Here is a 15,489-nt window from a genome sequence, read left to right on the forward strand (position 1 = left end):
ACTTGGATACAAGTTAAACAAATCTAATTGTTTTGACAAGTTCCAGTTGTAGGTATGTGAAAAAATCAATCATGAACAGTGACGTGAAGATGTAACTACTGACGTCTTCTAGAGGTCATCTCTCTTCTAGGAGTCTTTTCACAAAATGTTTACAACACATTAATTTGTCTCACTTAAACAAAGGGACAGAACCAAATGTATGAGACGATTTGTTTATTCACGGAAGAAGCAGTGACTATATAAGGATGCACTATGAGAATTTGACAGTTGCAAGAGTCAAATTCAATTCTCCAGAACTTTAAGATCTCTGGAGTAAAAGTAATGTAAACAGACACACAAAACCAGCAAGAAAACAGCATTATTGTTTTTAAAGATCCTAAACTCTGGATTCCAATCCTCGTGACCCATGATTGTGAAACGTAGTACATGACAAAAAAAGTTAGATGGAGGAGAGACTGGGTGACCCCTAAAGAGAGGTGAGTAGGCATGGACTCAGAGGTGGGCGGACTCGGGGTACACGGAGACGGAGACTTAGGGGGTGCATTCTCCTGGTTTGAGGGAAGTGACGTCACCGCAGGAAGAGTGGGACAGAGCTGGAGAACTGAAGCCAGATTCCGAAGCGCTTTCAAAGTCAGTTTGGGGGAAGCAACTGTGCTCCGTACAAGTACACACAGCACCTGAGACACCAGTGAGCAGTGCCGGTCACGCAGAAAACCAGAGAGGGCCGTGTGGGGATTCTTTGTGTGTTTGTTCCCCCCACACACACACACACACACACACAATAGTCTGTGAGTATTACATTCTGGAGATCATTACGAGAACAAATGAAAGCAGCAGTAACAGTCATGGAACTTGGAAAACAGAGTTTAATGGCAAAAAATATTCTTGGTTCCAAGAAATACATCCCCATTCCTAACAAAGGCTTGGTACACTGCTCTATGAGAGGAGGACGGAGACGTAAAATGAGGTGCTATTTGTATATTGCTTGCAATAGACCAGGCCGGCAATTGACATAGTGTTTACAGGGTGATCCTCAGGTTTGACATTCCACCAGCCCTCACTATGCTAAGGACAAAAACAAGGCTTCTGGCTGGCTGTCCTGTCACTGGCCAGCTCTCACTCAACAGCCTCCTTCCCTCCACTCCTGTCCCTGTCCTCTCTCTCCCTTTCTCTGAGCCTGTCAGGTTCCCACCTCGTACAGCAACCCCTTTCCCTTATGTGCCAGACATTTTATGTCTGTTACAACCCAGTATTTGGATAAATACTGATTAAGTCAAGTGAGTTTGTTGCTTTGTTTTATTCTTTGAAGAATGAAGTCTCCATGAGGGCAATCCCAAACTCAGCTTCTTCTTTACTAAAGTAGGTAGATTAAGTATTAGGTTGGTGCAAAAATAATTGCGGTTTTTGCAATTATTTTTTCCCTTTTAAACTGCAATAACTTTTGCACCAACCTGAAAGTAAGGGATGATGAATTCCGCTTTTACGGAATTGAGTGACTCTGGTCAGTACACGCCATGATTCTTTAAGTGGGCAGGACGCTGACTGTCATCCTGTTTAAGAGTCTAGACTTTCCCAAATCTCTTTGTTAGCTCACAGGTCTTCATATTTAAGGACGAAAAGAGAGTAAAACATGTGTATCCCCCCCAAATGATAGTAGTTTCACTGAGATACATAAATATATCAACAAATAAAAATCATTCTGCCTAACAGTAACAAGATGAATTTTTTCTCACTTGACTTTTTCTTGATATTGTCTACAGTTTTTAAAAGATTAGGATTTATATTTTGAAAAATTCACATTGTTTTCATGTACAACGGAGCATGCATACTGCACTGGTAACCTGCAACCTCAAGTATACAGCCAACTACACAAACAAAAGAAAGTCCTAATGGCTAGACTTGTTTTAAGTTGTTAACAATAATTATATTTTGTAAAGAAAGGAGAAAAAGAATAAGATACAATAAGAAATTCAAGATTGATGCTGAAGAAATTTGCATTTCTAACACATAAAGGGAAGTATCTACTCAATTCAGTTAATTTCTTGTAAAAATGTGACCCTGCTTATGTTGCCGGGGTCCCTCTTCTTTTCTGTATGAAGTGCCAATCATACCCTGCAAGCCTTAACTATCCACAGCTGTATGATACATCGAAGTACACACTCCCCTAACCATAAGAAAGATAGTTTGAAACACGGCGACAAAAATTGTTGATGGTCTTTGAACACACACTTAGCATCCATTCTTTGAAAGAATAGTATCTTGAAGTTCACACAACCCAAATTTTCATACGAAGGAGCTGTGTTGAACATTCTGTAACCCTGGTGATTACCATTTGCATGTAAGTTAAACTGTGTAGTGTTGATTATCAGTTTACTGATAGAAAAGGGAAGTGAAAATTCACTCAGAAACTCATCCGGTAAGGTGTTAGAAAGCACAGTCATGTTTAGGACATGGAACTTTGCAAGAACATGAACGAGGAGAGTCTACCATATGTTTTATATACATATCAATGTCATGTAGAAAATTACTCACTTGTAAAAGATCAATTAAGATACTTTCTACTGAAAACAAGAGGAGAAATAAATAAGTTTCTCTGAATAAAGGCAGAGGAATTCACGAGACATCTGGAAGATGATTGCTTAGAATTCACAATTAATTTTAAACGCTTTTAATTCATTAGAGATCTCTCCCCAAATAACTTTAATTTTAACCTAACATTTAGCTCTTTCTTACATAACACTAATCATATCAGAGTATACTAAACAGTAAAAGACAAAAAATAAAATAATTCACTCGTACAGTATTTTTTATATGAAAGAGTATAGTTATCCCTTCAAATTGTCCCAAGATATAAACATTATGGACAGGGCGCTTGAGTCTCAGCTTGGTTGTAATACCTTTCTTTTTATTTATTTGTACAAGATTAAACAGCATAGAATGATGAGCACTGATAATGGAGGCACTAATAATAAAGAAGAAATCTTCTGAAGTAATTGCATAATTTCATAATATAGCACATTCATCATGAAACCAGCATGGGCCAATTAGCCTGTGTAGGCTCAGTAAATAGGTTATTAGATTTTCATACTGTTTATTGAAAGGGAGGTAGAGATAGGAAGATGGGAGGATGGATGGATGGAAGGATGGATGGATGGATGGATGGATGGATGGATGGATGGATGGATGGATGGATATAAATACAGATTTCTGACACCATCCAAAACCTCCTTATTAAGAATCACTTGGGGGAACAAGACCTCGAGTGATTCTTACGCACACAAACTTTGCAAAAGAGTATTAAAAAATTCTGCATCATGTCATATGCCAACATCTACGATGACAAAGATGACATGTTTAGTACAAAAGCAAAGTGTTGCCACAATACATTGGGGAAAATCTCCAAGTCCTCAAAAGCTGCTCTAATTCTGTTGGGACTCATGGGACTTACAATTATCTGGATAATTCAGACAGAAATTTGGATTTACATTTTATATCTATGCATCATATTAGTTTTCCTTGAAATTTATTGAGGTTAAGGGTCGCCAAAATACATAAAACCAAAAAAAAAAAAAAAAAAAAAATCAGTGAAAGTCACTTAGAATTGGGTCAATATTTTATATAATTTAAATTCCAGGTTGCAATAATATTCTAAAAGTAACTCATGGGTGCCAAAACTAGTAAATGGCACCAACAACTTGACTCCCTCATGTCTATATTTCTCTTGATCTCATGTCAGTAACAAGAATAATTTTTAAATCACAAAGCACGATTCATGACTTATGACTTTATAAACAATGGGGGCAAAATCACATGGAGATTATTAGCATTAAGCAAAGTATCTCTTTTACTCCACAAATATTTGGAGAGAATGGCAATTCTGAAATATCCTTTTCTCTTTCACAGCCTCCCCCAGCTAAAACTGGTACACGACAAAGCAAGATTTCAACCAATAAATCACAAAATGTATTAGAGAAGTAAAAGATGGAGGAATTGTTACCAGGCACCCAGGCCTCCATATTGTCTCATTCACCAAAGAAGTTGTCGTACTTAGAGATAAAGGTTACCATTCTGAGTCTCCGTCACACTGACTCTAAACCAAGTTAATTTGTTGAAATTTGATTCCTCAGTAGAATGTTCACAACTTACTCAGAAGTAGGTTTTGTTCCATGAGATGGTGTGCTGAGTGGATGATGAAATCTCTCATCCAGCTAGAACAAAGATGTCTGAGGATAAAGAAAGATCATGCAATGTCCCTAAAGCACTGCTGGCATTTTCCTCTCCCAGAAATTAGAAGATGATATAAATGGTTTAAAGAAATTGCAGCTAAACTCAAAAAGGGGGGGGGGGGGAACGTGTTTTATACTCTGCATCCAAACAGGTTTATTTCTCAGGGAAAAAATAACAAAATAAAAACCTATAACAAGTCACGCGTTATTTTAATAAAGAAAGCTCCTACCCTCAGTCCGTTTTAACCAATTCGATGAAACAATATCTTCTATTCGTTTTTATACAATGGGGATTTAAATCCGGTTCCTTTTCCACCTCAGTACTAGGGCAGAAACCCCACCTTTCGTACAGACATGTCAATTAGCCAAAGGTGAGGTAAGCCATGTCAGAGACCTTGTGGAAGGGACTTATTTCCTCGCACGTAGAGAGACACTTAGAAATGATCATTTGCTTTTCACGCTGATAAGCTCTTCTGACCTGGACACCCGGTGAGCCAAGCACAGTGGCTCTGCACCTGAAGGTGAGGTTAAAGGGCTGATTTCCTTTGGGACTAACCACTTTCAGCCCAGCCAAAAAGTCTGTGTCTTTGCCTCAGGTGGCACATCCAAGCCAATTCTCCTGTTTCAAACAACATCCATCTCTGGCCCTCTGGTGGTGCCACCACAGAGAGGAACTGGTTCGGTTCTTTCAGTACCACTGCTGGTGCAGCAATCAAACTTCCTACTTTACTAGCATATGGACCAACAGGCTTTTAAAAATCCCCGAGCAACCCAAAGGCATGAATATAGCAGGCCACAGAATGTCTGTGTCTTCACTCAGATGTCTTCCTCTGATTAACTAAACAAATAAACTTAACAGATGTCACAGCGTTGCCATCTACTCTGTGCAAGGAGCACCCATGCAAGTACTTAATTCTAGAAGGACAGCAACCTCACCAGAAGAAGCACAATAGGCCAAAGGAAAGTGAAGGTTCAGTGGCATGGAGGCAAGGTGCAATGGCCTGTTTCCACCATGAGCTCAGCAGAAAACCTACCGGACACATCCTTAGAATTCAATAGCTGACAGGGTACTTAATATGCCATTTGCATTTGGACAGCTTAGAAATGTCTACACTGGATTTGCTGTGTCGTCTGCAGTGAACACTCACCAGCCACTGAGCCCGTGTTTATCTGTTTCTTAAAGGAAGCTGAACCATTTTCTTGACATTTTCAAAGCTCTGTTGGTGTTTGAGGCAATAAACCCCCAGACAGAGAAGCAGGGCCCCCAGGAAGAGCTGGTCTGGCCTGTGGGGATGCTTAAGTCCTGTTTCTCTGAGTAGTCTTCTTGCCAAGCGGATATAAACATGGAGATCCCTTTCCTCTCCAGGCCTGTGAGAGTGGAGATGCTGAAGACCTGGGGGACCCTGCTTCCCTTTAGCAGCTGCTATTAACTCCTCTGTGCTTGTGTAAGGAGAGCTCCTTGTCCGATGGTTCAAGTTTACAAAATCTGTCACTTTGAAGAAAGTCTCCCTTTTATTACCTTTTTTAAAGACTCAAAATCCCAAACTAAGAACTCCGAAAGCACTCCAGAGGCATGAGAGCTTTCCGGATAAATAGTTGTGAATTGAAAAAGAAAAAAAAAAATCCCCTTGACAGTGCAATAAAAAAATACACATGATTTGCTAAGCAAACCAGGACTGCAGAAACACGAGCTCCCTCAGCATGGCCCACCTTTGTAGCATGTGGTGGATCAGAGTTTTTCTGTGGAAGGTACTTATTCACAGGCATCCCTGGCTTTAGGAGAGATTATATGCGGAGCGGCCCAGCCATAAAGGAATCTGAGTGGCTAATGAAAGGTCTCTGAATCCTTGGGGATATGAATTGTTTAAGATCATAATAACCCATCTAGAAGCATGCAAGTTTGGGAAGGCTGCTGGCTCCTGTTTTCTCTCTCTCTCTCTCTCTCCCCCTCCATCCCTCCCTCCCTCCCTCTGTTCTTCTCTCCCTCTGTTGAGTTACATGGTTTCTGTGGAAATTTGGCAGTACATGGTTACATCTCTTTGCTGGCTGGGTAGGGAATGTTAGAATTATGAATTCTGACAAAAATCTTTCTGTCCCAGGCATCCCTTGCTGAAACATTTGGGGAAATATTTTGTGTAGTCCTTTTTAGGACACTTTCTGCAAATAACTGCATTCTTGTCACTGCACAAAAGCATGAAATGATTGAGAAGCAAAGTTTGTTTGCCAAACAGGCAGTAGATCAGCCCCAGAGGAAGGGTGCAAATCTGAGCGCTTTCATGGAAAGAATTCCCCCATCTATCAACTAGATAAAAATGCTTAAAGCCTCCTTCTTCCTCCTGTGCACCCTGCAGATGCGTTGCTTTTAAGGGGGTATGCAAACTTTAGATTCAACCTTTACAATAACGTTAATAATCAAAACGAAATAAAAATACCCAAAGCGAATTACATGTACCCCAACACTGTACTGAAGATGAAAGCACAATCAACTAAAGCCGATGGCAGGGGAACCGGATTCTACAGACAGCAACAGCGGCTGCCTCCAGCCTCTCAGGACTCCACAAACAGGTCAGGAAGGATGCCCCAGGCACCGAAACTGTCCACCTGCCTTTGACACAGCGGAGCAGCCACCTGGGCACAGGCAGGGAAGCAGGCATTGCTGTGGCCCGTGCTGTCCCTGAGTGCTGCTCCTGGGGAAAGCCCTAGGGGCCCTGCCCACAGCCCGGCAGGGGCCAGACCTTAGCCCCCAGGGCTTTGCTCCACAAGGGGGAGTGCCAGCCCAGCCCAGTCGCCAGAATGCACAAGGCAAGACTCCTGTGGGGGCATCACCAGCCTCCTGCTCCCAGGCGGACACTTACACTGGCACGTGACCCTGAGAGTGCAAAGGAGACACAGACCCTGTGGGGTGATGAAGGAGCTGCCCACACCCACCTGCAGTCTCCCCCAGGGGACAGCGCAGGGATCACAGCCACCTTCCAGGCGCACACAGGCTCACAAGAACAAACACACACGCACACACACCCTACTCTCACTACGAGCGCCAAGCAATCCAAAGGTACAATTCTTGGCTTCTACAGCACGGATCTGGGATTCCTAAGGCTCAGGAGGTGCTCTGGTCCCTGCGGCTGCCCCTCCAGGCTCAGGGGGCTCCAGGGACGTTGCACCCCGTGTCCTGTTGGCTCAGGCTCTAAGGGAGCTGCCCCAGCCCAGGACCTGCCCCTCCACTCTCCTGCTCCGGTCCCAGCAGAGCGCTTCGGCCCACCCGCGTGGGGGCGGAATCTGCCAGCCACACACGTGTGCAGATTCTTAAGCAGCCCAGGCAGGGCGGCTGGCATCTGCACGCAGCACCCCCTGCTAATAGCGGGGGAAGGGCTCTGGAGCGCACGGAACAGTGGGGAACCGAGAGTGAGCTGGGAGGCTGGAGGGGGCCCGGGACCCAGGTGGTCTCTGAATGCAGGGGAAGGGGTGGGAAGTTTGGCAGAGTTGCGTAGCAGGTGTTTCCTCTCTGCACTAGGGCTTTGCTGGGCAAAGCCTGGTCTGGTCCTCAGTCCCCTGCCCGGGGACTCGCCACAGAGGGGCAGACACATCTCAGGGACAGCCCTCTTGCCCTCCACTGTTCTAGCTTCTTGCCTCCCCGCCCCCAGCCAGTGCATTGATACCTGAGGCCGCTGCCCACCTGCCTTGGCCGTGCCTCCAAGGTAGCTCCCGGCAAGGTGCCCAAGGTGTGTGGACCCAGCCAGGAGGGTGAGAGGAGGTCTGGTGAAGGCAGGTTGCTTTCCAGTTCCTAGCGACCAAGGGCTCCGTGATGAAGGTGAACCCTTTGTGCTCCCTGGGATCATGGGGTGCATTCCCAGGGACACCCCCTTGTGAGGGTGAGTGCTTGCATGGAGGGACTAGTTTCTGGCGTCAGCTCTCAACCAGCTCTGGGTGCCCAGGGGAGAAGAGCAAGGGGGGCGGGGGGGGGGGGGGCTAAGCTGCCATTCTCCCCATCTCTCCCCAGGCCAGGCCCATCTGGAGTTCCCTAACTGAACCAGAGATACACCTCCTTCGCCTTGTCAATCACCCTTGAATCTGAAACACTGAAGGAATAGAAAATGGGTGGAAAAGAAGATGGAAGAATCTCGAGAGGAAAGGGCAATTGGATGTGGGGACGGAGCAAATGACCATTCAAAAAACGAAAAGAAAAAAGAAACATTGTGAGATTGGATTCCATCCTTTAAAAAGGAAAACAGGAAAAAAGAATCTATATGGATATAGATATTCCCAGGAGTAAGAAGATAGGGTGCTGATTAATGGGGGGGGGGCAACCAAAACCAAAATGAGGAAATGGTGCAGGTACTTTCCAATGTGAAAATCGATCCTTTCTCTCTCTCTCTCTCTCTCTCTCTCTCTCTCTCTCTCTCTCTCTCTCTCTCTGTTTCTCTCTCTCTCTCTGTCTCTCCGAATCAAGAGGCAGCTTGTTTGCTTTCCCAGAGAATAGACAAGTGCGGGAGCTCCTGCCAGCCCCGAGGCTGCAGCCTGTAGGCTACTTAGGGGAAATCATTCCCCAACTCATTTCAAGGAGAAAACCAAGTTCACAGATCTCGGTGACCCAGGGAAAACGCCTGTCCTGACCAGCTTTAGCAAACGGGAAAAACCTGCGACCACATCGAATACACCTGGGGTGGAATCCCCTCCAGGCCTCCGTGCTTTCTTCACGTACCTCGCCAGCTCCTTCCAACTTGCAAAGAGCCAAGTGCGGGGAGAGGAAGGCGGGGGCGACCTTACCGAGGTATCTCCTCATCGCTCCCTGAGGAGGATGGAGGGTGCGCGCAGGGGCGCGGGGAGCTCGCCAGCAGGCACATTAGCCGGTTGGTACCCGAAACCCCTAGGGAGTCCGAACTTCGCCCGGGCCACTTTCCCAGCTGCTCCGGGTCCAGGAGAAAGTCCCGGGCACCACCCCCAGCCACCCCGAGCCACTGCGTCCGCATCTCCATGGAGGCAAGGCTGCCGCCACCGCGCAGTTTCCGCTCGGTTTGGCTCTGTTCTCCGTAACAACCCACACCACAGAGAAAAGAGACATTTCGTTTCGGAACCAAGTGAGGGGGAAGGAGGCGGGGGTGGGGCGGGGGATGAGGGTCAGCAGGAACGCGATGGAAGCTAGGCTCCCGGGCTTTGCCTTCTCCAAGCGTTGGCGATGGACAGCCACCCGCAGATGCCAGCGACCTGGTACCCTGCCCTCCTCAACACAGACACTCGTGTTCACCAACGGGCCTTGGAGGGTTTGCCCATCTCCCGCGTAGCCACAAGCCTCCTTACCCTTCGCTGCGGTGAGGAGCCCCGCGCAGACAACCAGCGGTACCAGGGGCAGGAGCAGCGACTCGAATTTCCTCCGCGCAGTCATGTCTGCAGATATTCCAGCTGCACACGCCACCGATGGCTCTTCTCAGATAGACCCGTCTCCTCCGAGGCGCGGCGGGGCTATGAACAGAGCCAAATAATCACCAGAGGGCAAGGCGAGCTGGGAAGAAAGCCCGGTCCCCAGACCGGCCGCGCATCCGACGCCTCCTGCAGCTCTGGGCGCCCCGCTCCCTTCCCTCTCATAGCATCGGTCCCGGGTCTGAACCACTGCAGGGCTGAGCTGCTGCGAGCACTGACACGGGGCTGCCGGGCCGCCGGCCGAGCCGGGCAGGGAGGCTCCAAGGCAGCGAGGCTGCGGGAGGGGGCGAAGCGGGGAGAGGAGCGCGCGCAGCCAGGAGAGACCTAAGCCTGGAGTGGAGGCAGCTGGAGAGAGAGCCAGCGAGTGGGAGCCGCGGGAGGGAGGGGGGGCGTGGGGGGAGGAGAGCCAGTCTAGAGAGGAAAGGCGGGGAGCTCAGAAGACAGGCTGCTAGCGCACAAGGAGCCTCTGCCGTGGCGGCTGGACTCAACCATCCCTTCCCACGGAGAGGGGAAGGAGGCTGGGCACGGCGCACCCAGATCGGCCAGCCTCGGCCCACCGGCTCCCTGCGCCGCGCTGCGCTCCATTCGGCCACCCCAAGGCAGCGAGCAGGCTGGGGAAAGGAGACTTGTTGGGCGCTGGGGTGGGGACACCCACGCCACACCCCGGGAGGGGCCACGGCACCGGGCAACTCCGGCAAACTAGAGGGATCTGGCAGGGGCTGCTCTCCATCGCCTGATCTCTGTTTAGTGGACTAGAGAGAAACCCCCTGCCAAACTTAGAACAAGAAATGCAGTGGAAGCCCACACAAGCTCCACTGCGAGGGAGAAAAATACCGTTATTATTATTAATTATTAGACACCATCTCCGGCAAGATGACTCTCTGCAAGCAGTTACAATGATTTTCCTACTTCCTGACTTGGGCTGTGTTGGGGTTATCCAAGCACAAACAGGTTCAGATTGAATTCAGAACTAGAAAGAGTGTCTAGAATTGATAGTGTGGTCTGGCTTTGAGACATGGCACGTTGGTACACCCGTCAGCTGAGACTCTACATAAAATTCAACGGGTTAGGAAGGGACGTGAAGAGAAAAGAGACAGCGCTTCTTTCTGAATCTGCAGAGGATGAAGCAAGCACATACAGAACTCTACGGCCACAGCAGATGATAGAATGAACCAGATTCCCCCCCAGCTCCCCAAATACAGGAGGTATTCAAGCTCTCTCTGGGGACCAGGGAAGGCAAGGCATTTTAGCTGCAAGGTAGTAAATTCCTAGAAAAGCAGAAACCATAAGTGAGTGCTGTTTTTCACAAAGGGAATGTAAAGGATTCCCCATTCTTGACCAAACAGGTTTAGGTGACTCCATGAGAGGACTGGAGAGAGCAGAAATGACAAACCCATAATTAAGTAAGAAAGGCTTATACTCTATGTTCAGAAACATTGTAACGGAAACACTGGGTCGACCACATCATCCGATGATTTTGATGGAATAGAGACCCCAAGGTGGGTAGTGGTCGTGGTGGTTCATCTTACCTGTATTTTGTCTCAATGTGAAGATTAAATAGGTTGACAATGGCATAATGTTTTATTTCCTCCTATTTTGCTCTGACTCCCTTTGTCCCAGTGGTCTCTAGGCTATACGGGAATATGACGATGAATCCAGAAAATGAAGGGTGACAGTCTGGAAATGTAAGCACCAAACATGGTTTCCTTAGTCTCCTTACAGCCTAGCAGGACCAATTGGAAGCACCACCAGACTCTTATCTCTCTCTGGAGATAGGAGCTTCTAACGACTAGGAGCCCAATTTGCTTCTCTGAACACTGCAGTCACAGATAAGCCCTGGATTGTCCACATGCAGAGTCCGACTTTGCCTGTTATCTCTGGAGGAAGAGTAAGGAGGATGGCTGGACCCCGGGGGAGCTCCCAGTGGGGCCCATGCAGCCTACTCAGTAGGCTGCGTGTAGAAAGGCGGGGCTCCCCCTCTGTGATTTTAAATCAGACCCCAGATGGCACCTGTACCTCAGCAAGTGAACAAAAATGCCTTTTAAGACCCATTAAGTGTTCCAATAGTTCATTTCAAACTCCTCATCAGGAAAAAAAAAAAAATGGATCTCCTTTAGGAGCTGACTTCTCCTTGAGAAACGGCGTCTTGTCTTTGTACAGCTCTTCCTAATGACTTGTGTCACCAAGAAGGATTTCTGCCATTAAAAAGCGTTTCCAAAACCTAACCATCCTGGGCTAGAGCTCATAGATGAGTTTTACTCTATTAGGACCCCAGTCAGCGACGCTGAATGTCACCTGCGAACCTGAACACCTCCACGCCTGGTCCTGGCAGCCTCCAGGCTGCTGGCTGAACGGCACCTTCCTGGGGTTCAAGTCTTCAATGCCACCTCCTTTCCTTGGTGTATGAAAAAAATCCATCTAATTCCCATCTGTGAGAAAACATGACCCCAAATAACCAGCAATTATCCAGTTTTGCTATTATATGCATGGGCATTTTCTTAGTCCAGATCCTGTATCAGTCACAACGCTGTATGCCAAGCTGTTTCTTCATCATACGTATGCAAAGGGCGGGAGGTGGCTGTCAAATGAGATAGGCTGATTTTGGAATATGGTTGTATTTAGGTGTTAATATTGCGATGTATTTTCCCCAAGATCTCAGGGCCCCGTTAATTTAGAAGGAAAAGATGTGTCACTGCTGCCATCTAGTGTCAAAGTTTTCCTGTTGGGCGTTTGCAGAGAAATCTGTAGTCCCTTGGTCTTCCTTCCCTCTTATCCAGTCTGAGGTTCCCTGCTGCTTTCTGAAGGGCCCTGCAGCACCCTTTTGGACCCCCTGTGTAACCAGGCTGTATATATGAAGCTTATGGCCAGGTTCCTAGAGGCTTCCCCCACCTTCGATGTTAAAATGAATCTGAATGCCTTGATTGCCATCACAATTCTAATGCCAGTTATTTAGAGGCCTACTAACCAAATGGGATTCCAGTAGGTGCAGTGCTGTGGGCAATTCTCAGGGGCAGCCCAAGCTGCCTGAAACAATGTACCCCCACACTGGGTTTTATCACTCAGAGTCCAATCCTGGGCATAGACTGCCCGCCGCCTCGGGAGTGTGCTCAGTGGCACTAGAAACATCACTGGCACTCAGGAGTGAGAGGTGAGCGTGTGAGATGAACAGGCAGAGAAAGTCTGATGCACTGGGCAGTGTGCACATCCCTGCAATCACGTAAGGACCATGACACAGGCCAACAGCTCACACAGCTGGAGAGATGGCAACATAAACATTGGAATTTATTGTAGCTGAAGAGGGGAGTGGTTTTATTTCAAGTGAAATTGTCGGTGGAGGGGACAGAAAATCTGAACAGCGTACTTGAGATGAAATTAGAAATGAAAAGCTTTGCACAGACGTGGACACTGATACCTAGAAACACTGTGCATGTGTGAAAATCTTAGAGGACGTAGGATGTGCCATGACGGCTACGTGGCCAGTGTCTGGCTTGTTTAATGTCATATACTGAGAAGTCCATGGCGTCCAGAGAGTGGGAGAAATTCTTTCTTTAACAGAGGGGCCAGCATCACGGCCATGTGACTTGTGCCCCCCCATAAACAATGTCCATTTTGGAAGAGCAAGAAGTCCGAGGCGGCGTAAGGAATCACAGCAGAAGTCAGAATGATCACGGAATAATCACTTACTGTTTACAATAGTCTCACTTAGCTCGTGCATGTTGTCATTACCATCCCCCTTCCCGTGAGGAGGAATGGCCGCTTTAAGAAGTCAAGTGATCTGCAGGTCACAGCTCAGGAAGGACCAGGCAGCCCCCCCACTCAGGTTTTTCTTGCATCTACACTTAAAGCCCTTCCCCGCCCCACTGAGCAGCTCCCAGGCCTGGACTCCAGGATCCCCACATACACTGGCCTCTAGGGTTGCTTTATAAAGAAGGCAGAGTCAGACCTGGCTAGACCACTGCAAGCCATGGCAGCAGAATATGCATTCTTTTCAAGTGCACATGGCGTTCTCCAGGACAGACTGTGTGCAAGGCCTTTCAGACAAAAAGGATTCTGCGACTATTTGTGACTACTTATTCATGTAAACCTAAAGCGTGAAAATGTTTCCCACTGACTGGCTTTATAATCAGCTGAACATGTGCCCATGTTTCTCTAATAAAGCAGGTCCTTTAACTGGGTATTCTTACGTGTGTACGTGGAGACAACATCCCATTTTGTTAATGACTTAGAAACAGAGGCAGGAGTGTGGCATTAGGAGGCAGGAAAGCGAGATGCAGCAAATTGACCTGAAGCAGGAGAAAAGCTATGTCACACGCGACCCATTGGGACGGGGGAGGGGGGGGGACGGACACGGGACTACGACTGCGACTTCTCTGTAAATGGGTGGTGAGGTAAAAGGCAGACTTCTGTGAGCATCTGAGTGACTGGAAGGCCTGAGAAAGTGCAGAGGCAGATCCCAACCCCAGACCCCTGAATCCGCGTGCCTCAGATGGCGCCCGGGAATTCACATTTCTAACAAGTTCTAGGCCATGCAAATGCATCCCAGACCATTGTTTGAAAACCTCTGGAAGGCAGCCAGGTTGCCTTTGGGGCCAATGTAAATGCTTGGAATCCCATATCTAACACTTTCTGAAGAAAGTACATTAAAAAAAGAAGAAATCTAATCTATGTGTAAGTGTGTGCACCTGAAAATGTGGAAAATGACATTCACCTCATAGACCTGTTGGAAAAAGCAACAATATAAGCACAATGGCTGATATATAGTAAATTCTTCAAAATATAATTTTCCTTTTCTATCATCAGTCTCCAAAGGAGGAGAGAAGAAAAGAAATAACCCAGATGGAGAAAGGCTTTCCCATCTGCTCTGGTCTGTATTTTAAGAGTAGCAAACTGGATCTGCGTATGAAAAAGCAACTTCTGGGTCAGTGTTTTCCACACTATCTCTGGGTGAACCCCGCAGACCCCCATGTGGGGGAACCCCAGGTCTTACTATGACTTTTACAATCAGCTTGAAGGGCTGTCTGACACCTGGCTCTTCCCCAAGGCTTGGAGAACACTAGCAAGCTGGCAGAGCTCAGACCGGAACTAGGTAGAGTGACACGCTCAAAGTGTACTCATAATGCTGCCCTTTTGCACTAAAGCAAACCCAGAGCACGGACGCTTTTCACGGCTATCAGCGTGCTCTAATGTGGAGGTCACTAGATCAGTGGGGACAGACTCACTTGTTCCTCCAGCACTAACACAAATCCATGTATAGTGACAGCAACAACATGACACTGGTGACTTTTCCTGGGCCTTCCACCGATAAGCATTCTCCAATGGGACAAAGTTTCAGAAGGGCTAGGTGGAACATAGTTGTTCAGCTTAATGCTTTAGGAAAAGCCATTTCACTTCTGAGACTGTTTTCTCATCTATAAAACAGAGGCTTAGGGACCATGTTTTGCTACCTCTAAAGTTCTATAACTTTTCTTTCTTAGATTCCTCATTTTCAGCATCTTCCTCTTCTTCAGTTTACTATTAAATGGCATGTGTTTATATGTATCTGCTTAGGTTCAGTGAGTTCTTTTTGGGAAAGGTATCCCAAAGTTGTAATATAAAAAATGTGTATTCACCAGAGTGCGGTGCAAAGAAACAGTCACCACACACACACACACACACACACACACACACACGCCATGTCTGAAGCAACTTTGGCATACAAGTCATTGCATCTGTTTTAATCTGTAAAGTGGAACTGTTGTGAAATTTGTTATTCTCTTCATAAACTGTCAGTGAACTGTGCGAAAATGATAAAACTGACTGACTCTTTTGCCCAAGGATGTCTTAGATTCAGATCTCAAGAGGAGACAGG

At 47.1% G+C, this 15,489-nt stretch overlaps 1 protein-coding gene across 2 annotated transcripts in view; it reads right to left on the bottom strand.

Moving 5' to 3' along the window:
- Positions 1–10,622, bottom strand: part of CSMD1 (CUB and Sushi multiple domains 1) — a 1,601,557-nt gene extending 1,590,935 nt beyond the window's left edge. Inside the window, exon 1 of one of the 2 annotated variants that reach the window (XM_074329288.1) lies at positions 9,522–10,622. In XM_074329288.1, coding sequence (XP_074185389.1) covers positions 9,522–9,606 — 85 coding nt within the window. In that variant the 5' untranslated portion in view covers positions 9,607–10,622. The remainder of the gene's footprint in view (positions 1–9,521) is intronic. The other variant, XM_074329289.1, reaches the window with a different exon arrangement.
- Between the last annotated feature and the right edge of the window lie 4,867 nt (positions 10,623–15,489).

This window comes from Rhinolophus sinicus, linkage group LG04 (genome assembly GCF_036562045.2).
Source record: "Rhinolophus sinicus isolate RSC01 linkage group LG04, ASM3656204v1, whole genome shotgun sequence".
NCBI classification, from domain to species: Eukaryota; Metazoa; Chordata; class Mammalia; order Chiroptera; family Rhinolophidae; genus Rhinolophus; species Rhinolophus sinicus.